Source organism: Gambusia affinis, linkage group LG07 (genome assembly GCF_019740435.1).
Source record: "Gambusia affinis linkage group LG07, SWU_Gaff_1.0, whole genome shotgun sequence".
In the NCBI taxonomy this organism is placed as follows: domain Eukaryota; kingdom Metazoa; phylum Chordata; class Actinopteri; order Cyprinodontiformes; family Poeciliidae; genus Gambusia; species Gambusia affinis.
Genome location: NC_057874.1, coordinates 20,345,615 through 20,367,667, shown reverse-complemented (window position 1 = coordinate 20,367,667; position 22,053 = coordinate 20,345,615). Strand labels below are relative to the sequence as shown.

General features: G+C 36.4%; 1 protein-coding gene across 15 annotated transcripts in view; it reads left to right on the top strand.

Moving 5' to 3' along the window:
* Positions 1-18,482, top strand: part of atp2b2 (ATPase plasma membrane Ca2+ transporting 2) — a 119,028-nt gene extending 100,546 nt beyond the window's left edge. For 10 of the 15 annotated variants that reach the window (XM_044120895.1, XM_044120901.1, XM_044120898.1 and 7 more), the window contains 11 exons: positions 1,673-1,914; positions 2,716-2,950; positions 6,935-7,114; positions 7,238-7,325; positions 7,507-7,613; positions 8,750-8,941; positions 9,196-9,409; positions 9,483-9,694; positions 9,821-9,928; positions 10,034-10,216; positions 15,135-18,482. In XM_044120895.1, coding sequence (XP_043976830.1) covers positions 1,673-1,914; positions 2,716-2,950; positions 6,935-7,114; positions 7,238-7,325; positions 7,507-7,613; positions 8,750-8,941; positions 9,196-9,409; positions 9,483-9,694; positions 9,821-9,928; positions 10,034-10,216; positions 15,135-15,446 — 2,073 coding nt within the window. In that variant the 3' untranslated portion in view covers positions 15,447-18,482. Of the gene's footprint in view, positions 1-1,672; positions 1,915-2,715; positions 2,951-6,934; positions 7,115-7,237; positions 7,326-7,506; positions 7,614-8,749; positions 8,942-9,195; positions 9,410-9,482; positions 9,695-9,820; positions 9,929-10,033; positions 10,217-11,719; positions 11,910-12,202; positions 12,259-14,541; positions 14,693-15,134 lie in introns of those variants that run through there. The other 5 variants (XR_006370985.1, XR_006370986.1, XM_044120903.1 and 2 more) reach the window with 5 other exon arrangements.
* Positions 18,483-22,053: the final 3,571 nt, after the last annotated feature.

Genomic DNA, 22,053 nt, shown 5'->3' with positions numbered 1-22,053 from the left:
TATAGTCCTTGGTCATATGTTCTTTTGGTGACTCCTCCAGCTTCATCCTGTGTTTAAGATTAAAACTGCAGTCACTCACAGTCAATATCAATACATCACATGTCCCTAAACCTATAGGAAGTCCTCACCAATCCTTCTCCATAAAACAGGAAGAGACGATTCCTTTCTGGAAGGTTGGATTTTCGTCAGATTTTCAATATGCTACTGTACACTTTGTGACATAAGCCTCAAGGTGATTTGAAATGTTCACTAAATATGCCACCTAAGATTTTAAATAGTAAAAGTAAAAAGATGAATGAAACTGAAAAAAATATACATCTTTTGCAATGAAATACATTAAAATGGAAACCTCACAGTGCACACTGTGTTAATAATATAAATAAAAACCATTAAAAAAACTAATTCCGTCTAAACTTGCCTAATTATTTGTGTTGACAAGGAACAGTAAGGCTGTGATTTAAATCAGCTTCAGAATGTGGGATTGTGTGTAGAAGTGTTATGAAAAACGACAGAGTGACTTGCATGCTCATCAGTGTGTCCTGTGAGCCCAGACGTGTGAGCATCAGTGTCACTAAAGCTCAAGTTTGTCTGAAATATTGATAATACATTTAGTTTTCTGTCACAGCAGCAGATATTTGGAACCAGATAGCTTCCAAATAGAGTAAGGCTCAGGAAACTCTAATAAAGGAAAGCTGGAAAAACATAAAGAGCAAAGCAGAAAAGATTTGAGGACATGTGTGAAGTGCAATGAAAGAGAATGTTTTAAGAGAATCAGAGCCAGCGAGTAAGAATCCCCAAGTGGTGATAATCTCAGTCGCTCTATTCTCAAGTCTCAACTGCCAAGTGTTCTTTGCCCAGCGTTACCATAGGAACGCTGTGCCTCACACAAGCTGACCACACTCACTCGCTTGCACATACAGTGAGCACACAGCAGTCCGCCATGTACTGTAAAACATCACAGGCCACATGCACACATGATTTGAACTGGTCAGTGAAACATCATGCATCGTTTACTGTAAAACTATGGACAAAGTCCTCTTCCAGCTTTAGAGCTGAAAAAATCACATCAAAGTCCCCTTCCAGCTTTAGAGCTGAAAAAAATCACATCACAGCATCAAGTTTCTTCACGTTTCTATTTTTTATATATGCACAAATTGAAAGAACCAAAAATCATTAAGAAATAAAGCAACAATTATTGTTTTTGTATTAGAATGTTGTTTTTGAAATTGAATGTTTATGAAAGTGAATGGTGTTGAATCTAGGATGTTGCACAGCAATAAGCAGAAAAAGCAAAAGAAGAAGATGGGTAGTATGCTGCTTTATTTTGTTTGTTATACATTTGAATGTTTACTGAGCCTTATACAGTAATTGTATGTTTCCAACCATGTAATTACATGAAGGGTTGAGCTGCTCGCCTGAAATAAGAATGTCCAAATTTGATTCTCATCTCATCACTTGCGCTCCCACACACTAAGCCTGTCACCTGCTTGCTAGTCAGTTATCACCGGCAGCTATTTCAAGTGTTGCATTGGCCATGTCTCATTTCACTGAAGGAAAGAGAATCTCAATGAACTGAATGAAATTGAACAAAACGGTTCTTGTGCCCTGTCTGGGATTTTGATTTAGTTCACTTAAAGAGAGTTGCATGTGTTTTACTTCTTGTTTTCTTCAGCCCCCAGATAAGGAAGGTGGTCTACCCAAGCAAGTTGGAAACAAGACAGAATGCGGACTTTTGGGATTGGTCCTGGACCTGAAACGGGACTACCAGCCAATAAGAAACCAGATCCCAGAGGAGAAGCTTTATAAAGTCTACACCTTCAACTCCGTCAGAAAATCAATGAGCACTGTAATCAAACTTCCTGAAGGGAGCTTCCGAATGTACAGCAAGGGAGCCTCTGAAATTGTTCTCAAGAAGTGAGTCCAGTATTCTGGGTACTTGGTGCAAAAATTAAGCCTGTTGAAAAGGCCTGTTTGTTTCTCTTTAAACGGTGGACATTTCTAAAAAAAGTTTAGTTTTTTTTTCATGGGTGCAGCACATATAGTCAACTGCTGTGCAAGCCACATCACAGTTTAAGTGGAAATAAACATGTTTGTTACAACAAATAAATAATTGACTGAACAACTATGTTCTTAATATATTGGATATAGTAAGGCACTGCTGATATCTTAGTTATAGTGTAGTTGTTTGGTACTGTTTATTTAGACTAACTGAGTTTAAAGAAGACATGCTGCTAAAACTTTAGGTAAAATTTTTAGACTTTTTATGTAGGCTGAGTTTTCAATGGAATTTCGAAATTGTGTTTTTACTGTGTACTATATGATATTACTTGATGGGGAGGGAGAATATTTGTCCCCTTTAATAGCTCATTTACACTTAATATTAATCAAAAATAATAGCAATATGATGTGTGATGATATTTAACCTATACAAAGTTTAACCCAGGTACTATCTTGGGTTATTTTTACTCTTTATGTTTATACTTTATTGGTTACATTTCTTCATTACACTGCATCTATTATTTTGCATTGCTTGCTGATTAATTTTGGTTATTTTTCTTGTGGCTTTTCACTGAATCAAAATACTTTTTATATGGATGGATGTTGTGTTTATCAAGGCTTAGTGAAGATCTTTACACTATAGTTCTGTCATTTTACAATGACAATTTCATTTTTTACAATTTCAGGCTTTTATCAGGCTTTACTGTTTTGTTTCAGATGCAGTCACATTCTGAATGAAGTTGGTGAGCCCAGAGTTTTCCGGCCTAGAGACAAGGATGAGATGGTGAAGAAGGTGATTGAGCCCATGGCCTGTGACGGTCTGAGGACCATCTGTGTGGCGTACCGTGACTTTGCCAGTGATCCTGAGCCCAAATGGGATGATGAGAACAACATCCTCACTGACCTTACAGCCATCTGCGTTGTGGGAATCGAGGATCCTGTCAGACCAGAGGTAGGAGCATATCACATATATTGGTGGAGGAGATGTTGGAAAATGTGTTTATCCAATCACAAATTAGCAGGTTTATCCCAGATGTGCCACCTATTATGAGGGTTTAAATTGTTTATGTGAAACAGTGGTTAAAGGTAAGGTCTTAGGTGCACATTGTACTTTTTAATACTTTCTCTAGGCCAGGTCTACTTTATTTAAGAACTCTAAAAACAGAGCAACTGACCAAATGACTTAATAGATATTGAAGAAAAGCATTAAACATAAGCACAAGAATATAAATTATGTCATAAAATAACTCAAACAAATAAATTGACTTCTTTCATGCTGGTTCAAAAGCCAATGATAAAGACTTGAAGCATTCAGCTAAAGCTATACCAAAATGATTTGAAGACAGCAAGTTGTATGTTCTGGAGTGGCCCAGTCAAAGCCTCGACCTTAATTCCGTAGAAAATTTGTGACAGAATTTGAAAAGTGTCTTTTATAGCTGAGCCCCACAAAAGCCGAGCTCTTAGTGTTTTTCAAGAAAGAATGGAGTAAAACCTCTCCATCCAGATGTGCAGGTCTGATTGAGACCCATCCACACAAACGCCATGCTGATTGCACCTAAAGGTGCATTTAGTAAATATTGCCTTGAAAGGAGTAAATATTTATGCAGTCACATATCTTATGTTATCTTGTTGTATTTGTTATTATTTTGTAGAAATCAGTTGTCCCTTGGTAATACGAAAAAAGCTTTCTTTTGTCATTTGTTTTATTTTGTTCATTATGATTAATTTGTAAAAGCAATAAATAAGTAAAACATCCAAAAGAATGAATAAATATTAATAGGCACAATATGGAAATAAAGCTATTTGTTCAGCTACTGATTATATCTTAATCAGTAAAGTCTGTCTGTGAAGCCTATTTTTAAAAAAGTGAGGGGCATTGATGAAAAATATGTGATTGGTTTTGGTTTTCATCTACAATGTTAGACACTAAGCTAAATGGTCTTTCACTTTCCACACTGCTAGATGGAGCTGAGAAGTACCTCGGGAATATTTTAGCCAAAGTGGGGAATCGCAATTTATTAACCCCTCCAAGTACTGCAGTGGGTTGGAGGGTTGTCTTTCTCAACAACTGTAGTCTCCTAACCCTCTCTGACTGATTGGCAGCAAACACACAGTTCAGACTGCTGCTAACTTGTATCTTGCGAGACTTTATGGGTGGATGGACTTTATTGTTTTCCGACTTTTACTGTGTGGAGGGACTATGTTTATATCACTATGTTTATATCACTCTTAAAGTATTCAGATTATGGTTGTCACTTAAATATTTTTCTGATAGGCTTTTGTTAAAGAAAATGTGTAATGTTTTATTAGAGGGCTATATTTTTGTGTAATTGATTAGCTGACCTTCCTTTACAGAGCTCCAGTGATAGTACAAACGTAGGACACTAGCTGACTACTGCATTATTAAGCCCTTTCCTTTTATCTCTTTTTCCACCCTCGTCACTCAGAAGCAACGGCTCTTACTCAACCTCGCCCCACCATGTTTTCTTCTCTCCACCTTCCATTATTTTCTGAATTTCACCATCTTCTGATTGCTCTTGGTCTTTTTCATCTGATTGTGCCCTTTGTCTTTATCATTATCCTTTCTTTTTTATTTATGTAAGTATCTGACTCAATTTAGTACTAAAGAGAAAAAAATCTGTAATAATACAGACAAATCTACACGCTTTGTGAAAAATAAACAACTTTTATGCATCAACCTAGTTGTTTTGCAGGGATTTGTATATTTGTATGTTTGTGTAATTGAAGCAGAAAATGCACAGAAAGGAAAGCAATTATTTCTTATCAAGAAGGAGAATTGCTTGGCTGCAATTGTTCTTATTCTTCCTTTTGGGTTATCAAAGTAATAAGTCCTCAACATTTGTGCAATTTTACTAGTTTTGAAGTTGTACATTATATGACATTTAAAAAAAAAAGCAGTACAAAGAAATGCTGCACTACAGTACACTTTTTCTGTCTAGTCTTTTCAAGATTCAATCCTCCTGAATAAAAGGTAAAACAACTTTGTAAACATTATTATTTCTCTATTAGCAACAAATCTCTTCCTTCTGAATTTCAAGTTTTGTTGTTATAATCCCTGGCTTTTGTATATGGGTGCTCCTGGGAGGAAGCAGTTCGAGAGAAACAGGAATATAAAGAGAAACAGAGACTGAGACAGATAAATAGATTAGAAATAAGATTGATGTAAGAGTAATGGAGGTGGAGGAAGATGGGTAAAGAGAAATGGAGGAGAACGAGACTGTAACCAGATCCATATCAGGTACTCAAGAGGCTTGTTTTTCCGTATAACATCTAGACTCCTGCCTTCCTCCTTTGTCGGGTCAGACTGCGTTTTCCTCTTTTCTTTCTCTCCTCCCTCAGATGCCAAGTCAAATAGAGCTGTAGGAAAAAAACTTCAAGAGTAATAAAATGACAAACACCAGCCTAACGCCTTGACAACAATTGCACATTCATAATATTAAAAAAAGAACTTCAACTGGAATACTTATGCTATTTTATTTGTAAATAATGTACTTGCCACAAGCAGAATTAATTTGTATTTTAAAATAAAAGTACTTGTCATCCATTTTGTATTTTATGTTTATTAACACTTAAGATGGCAAGAAAATTAACATTTTCCCTATTTGCAATAATAAAAACGATGATCTGCAATGGTTATATTTTCTACCAAATATAAATAATAACCACAATAATAATAATAATAATAATAATTATTATTATAATAATATTATTATAATTATTATTATTATATGTTGTAATAATAATAATAATAATAATAATAATAATAATAATAATAATAATAACTATTATTATTATTACTATAATTATTATTATATATTGTCCTTTTAAGGGAATTTGTCTAGTTTTGAGTAGCTTAGTTTAACTACATTTATTCAATAGAGCCAAAGCTGCTTAAAAATTAGAAAAAGGGCCTTCAACCTTGAGAGAAGTGGGTAAGCAGTGAGACGCACTAAACCCTCCATTTTTGTTTCTGAAAGACGAAATGGACAATGAATGCATCATTGAATGCAGCAGGATCTTCTTCAAATTTTCCAATCTTGTAGGTTTTATTATTTAGGATGTTTTTTTATTTATTTGCTGCACATTACTCAAAACAGAAATATGTTGTTGTTTGGTCAACCTCCTTATTGTGGATAACCTTCCTCACTCCACTGTACATGTAATCTTTTCACTGTGTGTTGTGTCACATTTCGGTATGTGTGTAGTAGTGCCTAAAACAGAAAAAAAACAACATAGAAATAGAGTCTTCCATGTTTGTAAAAATCAATGTGGGCTCTCATTACTTTATGTGCACGCATTTGTTTATGTGTGGGTTTGGAGAGCAGCACTCTCCCACACTGACCTTTGCCAAGAAGAAGATGTATTTCTGAATTAATACTGTTTTGCAAGCTGTTGATAACAGATTTTTCTCTGTGCCCCGTGTGCACAATATCTTATAACATTTAACCATTTAAACCCCTGTTTACAGAAAACCATAAACTTCACTGCACATAGTTCTAATAAAAAAAATAGTTGAAGAAAATAGTTCTAGTCTGACATAATTGAATACATCAGGTATGTTTACATACCTTTATTCATATTTTAATTTTCAGAAAATAGTTTGTAGTTTCCCTTGGGTCCACATTGTATGTTTTCCTCACCAGCTTGCAGCTTTACTATTTTGCAGTGCGCTCATTTTAGGAATGAAGCTGTAAGACCAACTGTACCCACACCACCAAATGGTAGAAAGGCAGAGTCAACATATCCTTCTGGATATAGCTACACTATAGCATAATAAAAATAAAAAAAATTGTCAGAAGCACAACTACGAAAATGTTTTGTGACTGAAATAAAACAATAATTTTGATGCTTTAATAAAATGGCAATTTTTAACAATTGGTGCATGCATCACAAACTACATATCTCTGCCGTTTAGGTTCCCGATGCTATTAAGAAGTGTCAGCGTGCAGGCATCACTGTACGCATGGTGACCGGTGACAACATAAACACGGCCAGAGCCATAGCCATCAAGTGTGGGATCATCCATCCAGGAGAAGATTTCCTCTGCATTGATGGCAAAGAGTTCAACCGGAGGATCCGTAATGAGAAAGGCGAGGTACAGAGGATGTCGCCAAAATAACATGGAGGAAAAAAAATGAGAGCCTCAAAAATGATCTAAACTGCAACCACTTTCTCTCTTCATTTTCAAATGTTTGTGTGTATTATGAAACTTGTGTAGGTGGAACAGGAGCGTATTGACAAGGTGTGGCCTAAACTCCGAGTCCTGGCCAGATCATCCCCAACAGATAAACACACACTTGTCAAAGGTACGTTTGTGACATAGTTTTTGGGAAATTGAATTGTGTTTGAATTTACTTCAAACATACATTTTGTGACATTGGTTGTGTCTTTTCCCTCTTTTCTGCTGAATAAGACCCAAGAACTAATAATCTGATTGACTGTATCATATGAACTATTCTGCATGCTCTGCTCTGCGTATTTTGACAGGAATTATTGACAGCACTTTGGCAGATCAGAGGCAGGTGGTTGCTGTGACAGGAGATGGCACCAATGATGGACCGGCCTTAAAGAAAGCTGATGTCGGGTTTGCAATGGTAATAAAACTAGCATGGAAATGTTTTCTCTTGAGTGTTTTCTCTTTAATTATATGTATTAATTTGATCCTGATTTGCAGTGAACATCTCCCAATGTCTTTTCCACTGCTGCATTATTTAGAGTTTTCTCAAGAACTATGCCTCTATATTTGCTGCTTTAGTGTGCCCCCTAGCTGTTGGTTACACACAGCTTAAATTTTGTTAGTTTCTTCCATCATATCCTCCAGGTGCATCAAATGAATTAAAATGTTTTTCTGCAATTCAATTCAAAAAGAAAATCTAATTTATGTAGCACTATTAAACACAGAATAATCTGTTTCTTGTGTGTGTTTCTGTTGATGAAAACCAAAAATTCAATTCAATTTCTTAGAAGGTTTGAATATGACATAAAGCTAATGACGAAAAGGGACTTCTTAAATGGCAATGTCAGCCTACTAAAAGTACGTCTATGCACAGGACAGTATCTGCACATGGGGTTTGGTTGTGGCTTGCTTTGCATAAATTACTGTATCAGTGTGGCATAGCATTATAGCCAGGTGAGATTGGCTGGTCAGCCATACACATGAAATTCTTCTGCCACAGTTTTTCTTTCCATTCAATTTTCTTTCAAAATGCTTGGCTAAAGCTCTCTGTGAACAGCCTATTTATTTTATAATTGAAATACATAGAATTAAAAAAAATTCTTAAAACACACGTGTTTCTGGTTCATTTTTGCTGTCCCTTAAACTGAGTATTTAGTTTTTTTACTTTGCTACTTTTAAGGCTTGTGACGATTACTCTGTGTCCCATTAATTACTTCTTAATAAGAATTTAGGCTTTTAATAATAATTCTTAGGAACTGTTTTTCATTTTGCCACACTTGGTATTTAATGAAAATGAGCTCAAAGAAGACACATGCATTTCTGGATTTTACTACTTACCCTTTTCGATCTTTTAATTACAAAATAAATCCTAAACTTCAAAATATTTTTTTTAAATCAGCATTTGTAAAATAAAAAAAAATTGATGTGAACTATTACCTATTATTTACATATTGTTCATCAAATTTCTTCCTAAAACCAATCCATGTTCCCAGAACAAGAAAAGGAAACATTAAAAATGGTTTTCTTCATTGTTGATCATTTTTGCTCTTTCAGGGTATCGCTGGTACAGATGTGGCTAAAGAAGCTTCAGACATTATTCTCACCGATGATAACTTTAGCAGCATCGTCAAGGCAGTGATGTGGGGCAGGAATGTGTATGACAGCATTTCCAAGTTTCTTCAGTTCCAGCTTACTGTCAATGTTGTGGCCGTCATCGTTGCTTTCACTGGAGCCTGCATCACACAGGTAAGAGGCATTAATTGGGTATCAATCTCCTTTTCTGGCAATAGTGTAGCAAGTGTTGGCATTCTCCTGGTTGGGCTAGAATTGTTTTAGGTAAGGTGACTAGAGTAGTCAAATGTCCCACAAAATGAGCAAAATTATGTTTTTGTGTTAGAATGATGACCTTTGTGTTTGTAAAGGTTCAGTTTCCACTGTATGTTTCCAGTTGTATTGGAGTTTTTGTTTTCTCAGTGGGAGTTTGTGTTTGTTTTCCACAGGACTCTCCACTTAAAGCAGTGCAGATGTTGTGGGTTAACCTGATTATGGATACTTTTGCATCTCTGGCCTTGGCGACGGAGCCCCCCACAGAGGCCCTGTTGAGGAGAAAACCGTATGGTCGCAATAAGCCTCTTATCTCCAGCACAATGACCAAGAATATCCTGGGACATGCCGTCTATCAGCTCATTCTCATCTTTACACTGCTGTTTGCTGGTATGCACAGTTCACATACAGCGTGCTACAATACTTGTTCAGAATTAAATAAGTTATTCTCTGTTTCCACCAGGTGAGAAAATCTTTGACATCGACAGTGGTCGTAACGCTCCTCTCCATTCTCCTCCATCCGAGCACTACACCATCATATTCAACACGTTTGTAATGATGCAGCTGTTTAATGAGATAAATGCTCGGAAAATACACGGAGAGAGGAATGTCTTTGAAGGAATCTTCAGAAACCCAATTTTCTGCTCCATCGTTTTTGGCACATTTGCCATACAGGTAAACACTTGCAATGTATTTTTATTCTATTGGTGAATGTGTTTTATTTATCAACTAAGAATATTTCACATATTGAGGTGTCGGGAAAGTAATTTTTATTTTTGTACTGTGCACTGTTTTGTGCAGATTGTGATTGTGCAGTTTGGAGGGAAGCCATTCAGCTGTCATCCTCTGAGCCTGGAAAAGTGGTTGTGGTGTGTTTTTCTAGGGCTGGGAGAACTGGTCTGGGGACAGGTAACGCAAATGAATTATTGCCTTTTGTTCATGCACTGCTTATTCTTTGGCTTTTGCTTTAGTTTTTGGATTTGGCTAAAAATGCTCTCTTATTTTGTTTTGTAGGTGATTGCCACCATACCCAACAACCACCTGCGTTTCCTGCGTCGGGCGGGCCAGTTGACTCGCAAAGATGAGCTACCAGAGGAAGACGTAAACGAAGAGAACGAGGAGATTGACCATGCAGAGAGGGAGTTACGGCGAGGTCAAATACTTTGGTTCAGAGGTTTAAACCGCATTCAAACTCAGGTAAGATTTTTATTTCATTTCATTGTTTCGTGTGACCAATACCTGAAAAGACAAAATAAATTTGCTTCCTTTTACTTCATTCATCCTTCCCCTTGACACTTATTTTCAGAAACAAATGTGCCAATAGTATTTGTTTTCAAGGGGCTAATAGCAGAATAGCATGATTCTAGATGCTTTATTGCTCAGCGTCAAAGATCCAGTTTCTTTCATATTTTTGCATAATATTTAAGACATAAATGGCACAACATTAAAGTCATTTTGTCTCAAGATAACAAATTTAGGAACATGAAGATCCAACTTTTCCTGGGTGGATGGAAGCACTGACCATCGGAGGAACAGAAAATAATCATTGAACTGTTGTCATTGTGATGCGCTCTAACACCGGTTTCACTGTGATAGTTGACTCTATTCTGCTTTTGTGTTGCACTTGATTTCATCTCACTGATGTTTCACTAGTGGTCCTGTGTGAAGTTATCCCATAGCATCTACACTTGAGGCAAACTTTTGTTTACACAAAAATCTATAGATCAAATTGCACTTGACTTGTCTAAATTTTATTTGATCAAAATCAATAGTTCATGCTGTTTTTATGTTGTTCTTTCACAGTTGTTTTAGACTTGACTGCTTTTTCACTTATTTTGTTCTCAGCCTTTGTACGTGTTCATAACCAACAAAGTGGGCAAGCGAAAGACAAAAGACATATCAGGCTTTTAAAAAGGATCTACAGCTAATGTCCAGTATCTGGAATCTTAAATCTGAAATTAAAGTAAACATTCGGACACAGGAGCTACGGTATGCATAATTCTTCAATTGATCATCTACTTTAATCAAAGTTTCTTTTTCATAGCTGTTCTGAAATCACCTTTTTAGTGCAAAAAACTACTTTTTATTTTATTATATTTCACAACTGAGTTATTTTTTATATCTTTCATGGATTCAGCTAAAGAACTGGGAACAAAGTTAGAACAACATTAGTTCAGCTACTTTTCACAAAGTCCTTTAACTTCCCACCTAAAATCTTTACTAAATTGATCAAAATGTCTAGACACAATACAGGTTCATAGCTTTGGAGGCTTATTCTGTCTCAGTGATTAATAGATCACTGTTAGGTGAAAGAATAAACAAATTAAAATGTTACAAAGACTGAAAAATGGGTGAAAAAGCAACTTAAGTCTTCAGAGAGAATGGGGAACTGTTAATCCAGACCATTTTAAAGGTCATAACAGTCTGGCTCTGGCAGCAGATGTTGGATGAATCACAACTTCCTGTATGTCCATGACCACCATGACAGGTACATGTGTTCTCTCTGTAAGATGGCCTTTTATTCCTATTCACCACTTGGTTGTGGGGATACTCCACCCTGACCTTTACCTCCGCCCACCCTTATGTGTCATGACTGCGAAGTTGTACTCCCTTTACCCAACCAGCCAGCATGTGTTACCATTTAGTTCGTGTCACTCTGAGCAGCCATTTGTCCTCTCCTGTCCCGCTCTTCTTCCACAGATTGAAGTAGTCAACACCTTCAAGAGCGGCACCTCCTTTCAGGGGGCTGGGGCTCTGAGACGCCAGTCATCCACCACCAGCCAGAACCAGGATGTAACCAATGTTTCTAGTCCTAGTCACGTGTCCTTGTCCAATGCCCTTTCCTCTCCTACAAGCACTACTGCTGCTACTGCTCCTTCCACTACTGGCCGTGAGTCAGAACTCTGTCAGTCTGCTTGTCTGCTCTCTTTGCTTCAGGGGTGCCATCCAGTCCTCATCAAGCTCTTATTTTTAAACTTAAATTACTAGACATTATGCCACCAATGCCTCCATTGTGACGTTGGCATCTCTGAAGATTTGTCCTTTTCCCTCTTGCTGCTTTTTTTCATTTTTTCTCTTATTCTGTCTTTTTGATGTTCACTGGATTTCAAATTCATCTTGATATCTCCTCCCATGGTTGGCTGTACTGTCCTCTCATTGGTCAATGTGTGTTTGTTTCCCCAGAGTGCTAGGAGCACAGGACTAAGAGTGATACCCACGGCGTGACATTTCAGGTTGTGAGTTTGTCTCCCTCTGCTCATCCTCCATACATCATCACATCTGTCACTCCTCTCGTTTTTATGTCTCGACGGATGTTAATATTAACTAATTCCAATCAACTCTCAAAAGGGACTGGGAGAACATTCAAGTATAAGCGGCAATGTTGTTATTATCTGCCACATAAGTGGCAGAGAATAATGGCTTGAGACAAATCAAAATTTTATTGTATATTATATATTTTATTAACTCAATAAACGCTGAGGAAGCGGCTGTATGTGTGGTTAAGGATGTCCTTTTTATTACCCTGAATGCTTTCAGAAAAATGTTTCTTCTTAGCTCAAGATATAAGATCCTAAGATCTGTGATCATCTCTATTTTCAGCTTTGAGCCATGTCTGAGCGTAGTTGACACCTTATATATATATATATATATATATATATATATATATATATATATAAAACAAAGGTTTAACTTAAAACCACCAGAATGAGAAAATATTCCAATATTTATTCCTCATTTGCTGGATAAAACAGAGATTGTCTGTAAGCCAGTTTGTTCTTCTCCTTCGGTCGCTTGATAATGCTGCTGTGGTTGATTATTGTGTTGCCAAATTATCAGACAGGTTCCCAGCAGAAGCATCAAAATAGATAAACCTTCAACCCTCCATTTTTGTCAGATCTTGTCTTGTCACAAACTTATTCGAAAAGATCCCTCTTATTATTACTTTTTATTTCAGTTTTTGCATCTTCTTGCACCCACTAAGCCATAATTACAGCAGTGCTTTGTATATTACATGTAATAGCTCTAATTTCCAGAACCCATATCACCCACGGCGTGACATTTCACGCCGTGGGTGATATCAGTCTCAGATATCAGTCTCAGACTTCAAGACAAGAAGTTACTATCACTTTGTGGTAATTTGCAGGTCTAATATGCTAAAGGAGAAATGGCACAAACCTGAATTCTCTTTCCAATTTTGTATTTAAAGGTTGCAACACATTTGCTGCATATTATGTCTTCTGCATTTCATGTTAAAAATATTTAAAATTTCTCAGTGAAGTTAGTTTTTCCTTTGGACCACAACTTAAATTCACATAAAGAACCCTATACTTATTGTTATCCCTGGTATGGATGTATAGAATTATTTTCTTTGTCACTTTGAAAATCTCTGAAAACAAAAAGACTTTGGTCACACCTACTGGTACAGCTAAGGGTTTTTATAATCCACTTTTTAGATGGAACAAGTTTTGTTTGAGTAACACTCAGTCAAAATTTAAAATAGAACATGCAGTGTAGGTAGTAACCAGAAAACATGTAAGAAAACAACTGCTTTAGTAAACTCCATGATATTCAGAGGAACATTTAAAAAAAACTTTAAAATAACTGTGAAAGTGCCAAAAACAAATCTTGACACCTCCAGAGCTCATCGCAAAAGTGCAGCAAATAGGTTCAACTCTGCCTAGTGGCAACTTGGCACCGTTGGATGATATTAAAGTTTGAGTCTAGCAATGCAGCAGAAAGGCTTTCTGCCCTTCCAGCAAACACCTCCGTGTTTCTGTTTTATTCTAAATCCTGCTGGGACTTTACCTGCAACCATATGTCAGATCAGCCTAAATTTGACAAAAGATAAATTGGTTAAAAAGCACATAATATTCAGCTTTTCAGGTGGAAGGGGATTTTAAATTTCAACATAAGAAACTTTTAAAATTTAGGAAATGTAATACTGATCTGTGTTTACTTATCAATAATAATTTAGCCAGTTATTCCGTTTGGCTTATACCAACGCAAAAATGCCTGATCTAAGTGGACATGTTACCTTTTCTGATTCTTCAAACCTCAGTTTCTATATGGTTTCAAGGTCGCCATGTTGTAAGTTGTTTCTCGAAAACAAGAACATGTGATTCACTAAACACTCATATGGGCTTATACTTGAGTGTTTGCTCAGATATGCATGGAGTGAGAAACATGCTTCAACCGTCAGACATCTGACAATGAAACTTATTTTCATTATTCACCTCCTTTCGTTTGATGTCGGCTTTTCTTGTGCCAGTGTCCAGTTTGTCAATGTTGCATGTACTTTGTGTTTACATCTTGTGTGTGTGTTCATAATATTTTAACCTACGGTGTTTGCTTGTTGTCTAAATGCCACTATTTTATTTCTGGGATGTGTTTTGTTGGTGTGAGTTTTATTTTCACTGCAATGCTTAGGTTGAGCCAACCTCATGCAGATTTGACTCACTCCATTTGGGACAATGCCTCTGCTACACTGTGCTTTATTTGAGTGTTTTGTGTGTCTCATTCAGAGTCTGTGTGGATATTCAGCCAGACGGCGGTCTGGTGCCCCCTACCCCCTACCCCTCAAGAAGTTTTTAAACCGCCTCATTGGATTTTTCTGATATAACCAACTTCTTTCTTACTGACCTCGTCCACCAGATTTCTTCAAAACTGCATGTGGTATTGTCCTTCAATTTTTTCTGTAAGCATTCCATTTATTAATGTGGCTTGTTTCTAGGTATACAGCACATTGGACTAAAGCGTATACTTACAACGAGCGTTTGTGTTGCTTTTGTTTTTCTGGAAATGTCTGATTTCCTTGTGTTCTTTATGATTATGTTCCTCACAGTTTTTCTTAGTGCACGCCAAAATTAAGTGACTTGTGACCTGTAGTCATCTTGTGCAAGCAGAAAACAGACTCCAGTTACCTTCTCTCTTGTTTCTTTCACTTTTTCTCTTCCACCTTATATTCTTAAAAATAAATATTTTGTTGTTCTTCTATGTCTGTTCTTTTTTCACCTATTCTCTCATTACGAGGTTCCCTGCAGCTCTTTTTATTTGATCTGTAGCATCACCGCTCATGGTTTTTCCCCTTCCTTTTTTTGATCTTCTCACACAACAGATTCGAGTTGTGAATGCATTCCGTAGCTCCCTCTATGAAGGCCTGGAAAAACCCGACTCCAGAACATCCATACACAACTTCATGACACACCCTGAATTTAGGATAGACGACTCCACGCCTAGCATCCCCCTCATCGACGACACAGATGATGATTCGGCCCGAAGGAAGACGAAGTACTCCAGCCAGCCTTCATCTCCTAACAAGAACAACAACGCCATTGATAGTGGCATCAACCTTACCATCGACATCAGTAAATCTGCCGCCTCCTCCAGCCCCGCCAGCCCTCTCCACAGCCTGGAGACCAGCCTCTAACCCCTGTCCTGATCGCCGCAGTGACCAGTGACGTTGTTCCCTCATGGTCCGGGAGCGCCTCGTCCAGCTCTCTCATACCGTAATTTGTTACTTTTACCACTACTTGACTCATGGCCACTCAGTTCTCGCCTTCCCCTCCACCCAGCGCACCATGTTTCACCACCGACACAGATCTGGTCCATCTCCCTCTTGTAAGCTAAAGCCAATAATGCTCTCGCTTCCGTTCAACATCGAGCGAACCTTTGTGAAATGACAAGAATAAAAAGAAAAACACAATCCAAAAAGCTCCGCAAAGCTACACGACCTACACAGCCATCCTGCTTTTGTGGTTGCATGTGTATGGTGGCAGCCTTGATGGTGTGTATGACACTATGCTTGTACCGGTTAGCATGTACTGTATAAACGTGCAGCTGACTGCACGTTGCGTATGAACTGTGTCCGCAGCGACACCTGGAGGAGGACGAGGAGGAGGGAGACTGCCGAGGAGTGCAAATAGACTTCATACTCTCCTTAAACTCCTTCTCTTCAATAATAACATTAACAGAGATACAGTAATAGTTTAAATTAAATTAAAACCCGTTGTTATTATTCTGAGTCTGATTATTCTTATTATTCTTATTGATCCTGCATGAATGTACATTACCCAAGTTTTATTTAAAAAAGGTTTTAATTTTATTGGAGTTGTTTGGTTCTGATGGGCTGAGCATCGCAGCGGACTACACATGTAAAGAAAGCTTCTCTGAGTCCTCCCTCCCTCCTCTGTGTGGCATGAACATGTACCGGACTCTTAAATAATTTTTTAAAAAATGACACAATCCATAAGCAGAAATGTGTATCGAGGTGGTAGGGCTGAACTTGCACAGTAGTTTTGCACCTGATGAAAAAGAGAAATGCAAAATATTAATAATAATAATAATGATGATGATGATGATGATGATGATAGCATTTATGGAATATATTCTATACATATAAATTCATAAAATCTATTTAGAGAGAGTTTATCTTTGTTTGTTGGCATGTTGCCTTGTTTCCGCTTCAATGGCTTAAATTACTTTGACTTATTTATGTCTTAAACAGAATGTAATTGTTTACAACTTTGTAGAGATGAATTTCCTGGTTTCTTAGAGGAGGTGAGCTCAGAATTTTGTTGCTGTGTTATTACGGGAAAAACCATGTGCTGAAACTTGCCTGCTATATTGTCAAATAATGTAGATATTTTTAGAGGATAAACAACGAGAAGAAACCAAAATATAATGGGATGCATAGTACAGTACATGTGGAATCTTAGTATTACTCTTTATGATTGTTGGGATCAAATAAGAGCGGCTTGCCTTTGGTTTTTCCTAACGAAGGCCTCCTTTTTATGACAGAGGAGGATATTTGATTTGATTTGATTTTTTTTTTATTAATTATGGTTTATTTTTGCTTTGCTTTAATGCTGACCTGGAGTCAGTGCTTGTATAAAAGGTTGATATCAGGACCTTTTTATTTAACTGTCATCTAGGTAAACCTGCTTGTTCAAAGGACTTGATGTTTTAAAGGTGTATGTGACCATCAAAAGGCTGAAATCCAGTCATTTTTAGAAATTTGTTTCAAACTTGCAATATATTGTGCTGATATTTTCTAATTTATTTTAGATTTTTTTTTAAGTTTCTTTTCATCTAGACACAAGCAGCCCCTAAATGCTGTTGACATTTTTAACATCTAAAGAAAAAGGAAAAACTGACAAAAAAACAAAATTAATAACAACAAAAATGGAATGTTGCTTTGACTCTTTTTCTATATATATACATAAAAGATTTCCTGCACTATCTGGTTATGAATGAAAACTTCTGTGGTGTAACTCTAGATGTGCTTTTGTGTGTTTTAACCAAGCTTGTCTTCCTGCCGTCACAGAATATACAGTACTCTTAGCATCTCAACTGTACTCACTAGTTGTAAACTATTTATTGTACTTTGACCAATCAGACATTATCAGAAGTCGCATACAGAAGGCACATTTATCCATTTTTTTGCACTCAGAAGGACAAGGCCACTTTACTAGCCTCTAGTATTATTACTCTACCTAACCGAAGTTAGTGGCAAGCATGATGTCATAAAGTAGGCTCATTATGCAACTTGAAGAATTATTTTTTTTTTTTGGTTTTTAAAATAAATTAAAAACTTTTCTGTAGACAATGTAAACAATCATTTCTCTGAGCAGCTTTATCTTTTTTTTTTTTTTTTTTTTTGTTTTTGCATCCTCCTCCTCTGTCATTGTTCAGCCAATCCGTTTATCTGAAGAGGGTGCACAAGCTTTACTGGTCAGCTCAGGCATGTCGAAAAACATCTGAATAAAATCTGTCTTATTTAATTTGAAAGAAAACAGTCTGGGTTCTGATATTTACCTTAGAGGTTCTTAATTTATTTTGCTATTTTTTCTGGTGTTTGCCTTTTTTTTTTGGTCTGTAAAAATTAAAAACGATAAATGAAACAAGCAAATAAAAAGAAAACACATAGATATGGTATTTTACGTATATAAAAAAAGACTTAAGCCAACATTCTCGAACCATTTTTACATCGAGGAGGACTTTCAGCTTTAAGAAACTGAAGTTAAGCTGATTCTTGTAAATAGAGTTATGGGTCCACTGAGGACGGAAATGTTGAAAACATGAACTCCTCCTGATTACATCATGCAACTCAATGAGTCATACTGATGACGCGGCACTTTGGCTGTTTGTAATCAATCACTGCTCCTGTCAGAGACACATCCAAATCATAATGTGTTGTAACGACCTGTCATTATGTTTATGATGACACCCATCATGATGATGATATCAATGATACTTTTTTTGCAATATACTCACCTGCCTCGATGTACTGTATTTAGCAGCATGCAGTTTGTGGAACACAGAAAAAGAGAAATGCCACAGATAGCTTTTTGGCATACTTAGCCATTCATGGGTAAGTGAATTAAGTGTTCATCTTGTTTTTATGATATTTTTTTTATCTATACAATAATTGTAAATAAAGAACTCAATGTCTTTGTTCATTTAATACTATGCAAAAGGTCATGCTTTTCTGATTGTTAATCTCCTCAGTTGTAGAGTGTGTTGCTGGAATGTTTGTGGTTTCAAAAATCAGTAAAAACTATGTGATGTAAATTATTTTTTAGCCTGACGAAAAGTAAAAATGCTGCCGAGAATTCTTAGAATACGGTGAAAAGGATTTTATAGTGGTGATGACTATGATGATGGACTGTGACTCCTGCTGCTTGACTGACCCATATATCACTCTACTTACAGGAGCACTAGTGAAAACATAATCATCGTATTACTAATAACGGTAATAAAAAGAAAAAGAAAACTCATTTAATAAATTTCCCAGAGCAGCATGACTAGCATGGTGTGTCCTCGCCCCGTGTCACATGTCCTGTTCTGATTTTGTCGTGCCTCATTTTGACTTTTTTTTTTTTTTTTGCTGTTTGATTTAATTTAAAAACATCTCAGATGTTTTGCGGTTGCAAGTTAATAATTTGTGAAGCTCTAATCACGATGAGGCAGCATAACAGCATCTGAAGGAACAAAAAAGTGTCATCTGAAATGTTATTTGTTCTTCTTGCCTCCCCTTCTTGTGTTACTTTGCAGATCACACATAGTTTAAATGCTCAGAATGGACAAGATTAGAAATTAGTACATCAGACGTGCACCTTAGGTTGAAATTAGAGAGGTGTGATGAATTTATATCTGTATTAGATTATATTAGGATTCCTATAAATTCAGTCATTACATCATATTTAATCTGAAAATTTAATGCTTTTCCTTTCCTGGGAACTGCATACATTTTACTGAGAACAAGGAGATTTATGTTTGTTTCTCAACATATTGAATTTTACATTAGAAACAAATCTGATAAAACAGTAAGATCAAGATTTGTTTTTTATTACCAGGCAAATATCTGTTCAATATTAACAAAACAAAATACACATAAAAGAAACACTAACAGAAACTAATTAAAACAATACTAATTGTAATCCACACTATGGATAAAAAAACCAACTATAAAACATGCACCTGAAGCAATAATTATAACTAATTAAAAACATGATTACCAAGATCTAATCGTTTTCTGAGAGGCCAACGAAAGAATTTTATGCCTTGATTTAGAATGAAACCTAACTTTGAACATAAGGGAGAAAGGTGGAAATGTGAAAGTCGACAGTTCTTGAATTACTTTTGTCTCCAGTTGACTTTGCCAGCAATAGACAACTGCCACAATCCAGAGAAAAACTTAAGGTCCAACTCATTGCAGCTTTAACTTTTGCAGAAACACTGTTCCCTCTTAGCAGCATATATGTACAGTTAATACACTCACATTCTTCAACAAGTCAGCCACGTTTAGATGAGCCATCAGTTAAGCATTTTGATGTGTTTAATGATCTCAGAGGTAAACTGTTGATAAAAATAAATGAATAAAATTCTGATTCTGACAAATGGATTACATAAAACATCTGAACTTGGTAAAGTGTGTAATCAACTCTTTCCCTGGATCCAGTGTGAGAGCTTTCCTGGGAGTTGTTCACTGACTCCATCTCAGTCCATGGAAATAGAAGAGTCCATTTCCAGGAAGAACATGTCAGAAATTGGCCAGCCAGTCAAACACAAACTGGAACACCAGGTGTGTTTCCAATACAAATGTTACTTTGTAGATATTCCGCTAATAAAATGCTTTATGTGGGTGCTTCATTACAGAAGCAGAACTTAAATTGTTTAAAAAGGACAGTGGAGGGATTTATTAAGAGAGAGACAAAAAATAAGAGCTTTAAAAAGGAAGATTACATAAGGTTCATGGACAGTGAAGGAAATTATTTTGTGTGACAGAGGAGTCTTTGTACTGTACAGTTCAGGGACATCCCTTTAAACTTTTCACTAGGCTGACATTTTTTGTACTAAAAATCCATTTCCATAAGTGCATTCTTATTTGCTGTGAAAACACTTGGAAATACTACTTTTGTGTAATTAATGGACATGACATAAGTTTCACTCTTTATTCAAATTCAGTAAAAAAAAAAAAAAATATATATATATATATATATATATATATATATATATATATGTTTTTTTAACCTTTTGGCTATATTCGTATTCACTTAGCCTCGTGTTAATGTGACTAAAGAAAATATAGTTTCACACATTGTACCAAAGGAAGCCCTTGTACTTGAAATCCGTTAATGACGCCTATGTCACTATATGTCCACTGGGGGGCAGCACTTCCTCAGCCATATTTAATACAGTCCTGCATTATACTTGAAGTTGTTCCACTTTGTGAATTCCTGTTCACTATGATTGACAGAGACGTTGAATTAACCTTAAACTGAACTGATTCCATGCTGATTTAATGTTTGGTTTACCTTAAAAGCATATGACCAATCAGCATTTATTTCATTGACAGCAGGATATAGTTTTAGTATCGAGTTCCTAAAATACACACAGTAGCAAAAAGATTGCCATGTCCTGTAGAAAAATTAAATCAGCTAAAACCTGATCAGCGAAGGATTATAGAAACTTCACAGTGAACCTCAAGCAGTTTAAGTTATATTCAAAATCAAATACAACATTTACTTTCATCTTGAAAGATGTCTCTGGACCACTGAGTAACAGTCAAGTTCTTTGTCTTTGTACCAAAGTAGACAATTCTGTCATTGTCTCTGGTTTCGGAATGGTTTGAATTGGAACACTTTTAGTCCTTGGCTTGAAACATCTGGGTGTGCTGATTCTAAAAGCTCAGACTCCAACTGCAGTCCACATCTTGTGGCTCTCTCCCAAACTTTTAAATGTATTTTGGCGGATAATCTTCCAAAGATTGTAGTTTTTCCTGTTCTGCTGCACCTTTTCACCCATAGTTTTTTCTTCCGCTCAACCTCCTGATATTATAATTGGATACATTGCTATGTGAACAACCAGCTCTTTTAGCAATCATCTTTTGTGGGTTGCTACACCATAGCACATTTCTTTACTAAGAATCCTTTTTTCTCCTGTTGTTTTAATGTAAAATTTTTAATTCAAAGAAACTGAATTTTGTTTTGATTAGCTGTAAACAGAAATTGCAAAAGAAACAGAAATAAATGTTTGAAATACATCAGTCTGAATGTAAGCTAAACAACTTTTTCAGTGGAATCAGTTAAATTTTCAATTGAACTTACACTTGAACTTCTTGACAAGAAATAATTTAAAGAAACCGATCAAAACTTCCCTCGGTTACCTGTATCCAGTTATTAGGATTTAAATTTGTGTTTTTAAAATAAATTTTCAAATAAACCTGTTTTCCTTTCTCCTAAAACGTTGAGGGTTTTTGTACTCTGACATTAACCCTGTGCTCCTCTGAGCACCAGCTTCACAGCGGGTGTAGCTGTATCAGCATGCGTGGCAGTCCCTGCTGGGGTGGCACAGTCTGTGAATATAGAGTGGGCTCCCACAGCTCAGAAGATTAGCGACACAGTGTATTCAGGTCCATGTGCGAGGGCCGATTTCCAGGAAGAAAAGCCCTTCGTTGGGCCCCCAGTTGAATCCTGCTGCTTCCCTTTGGCCTAATAGAAGGCTGCAGTAACTGACAGTCCTTTACAATCCGC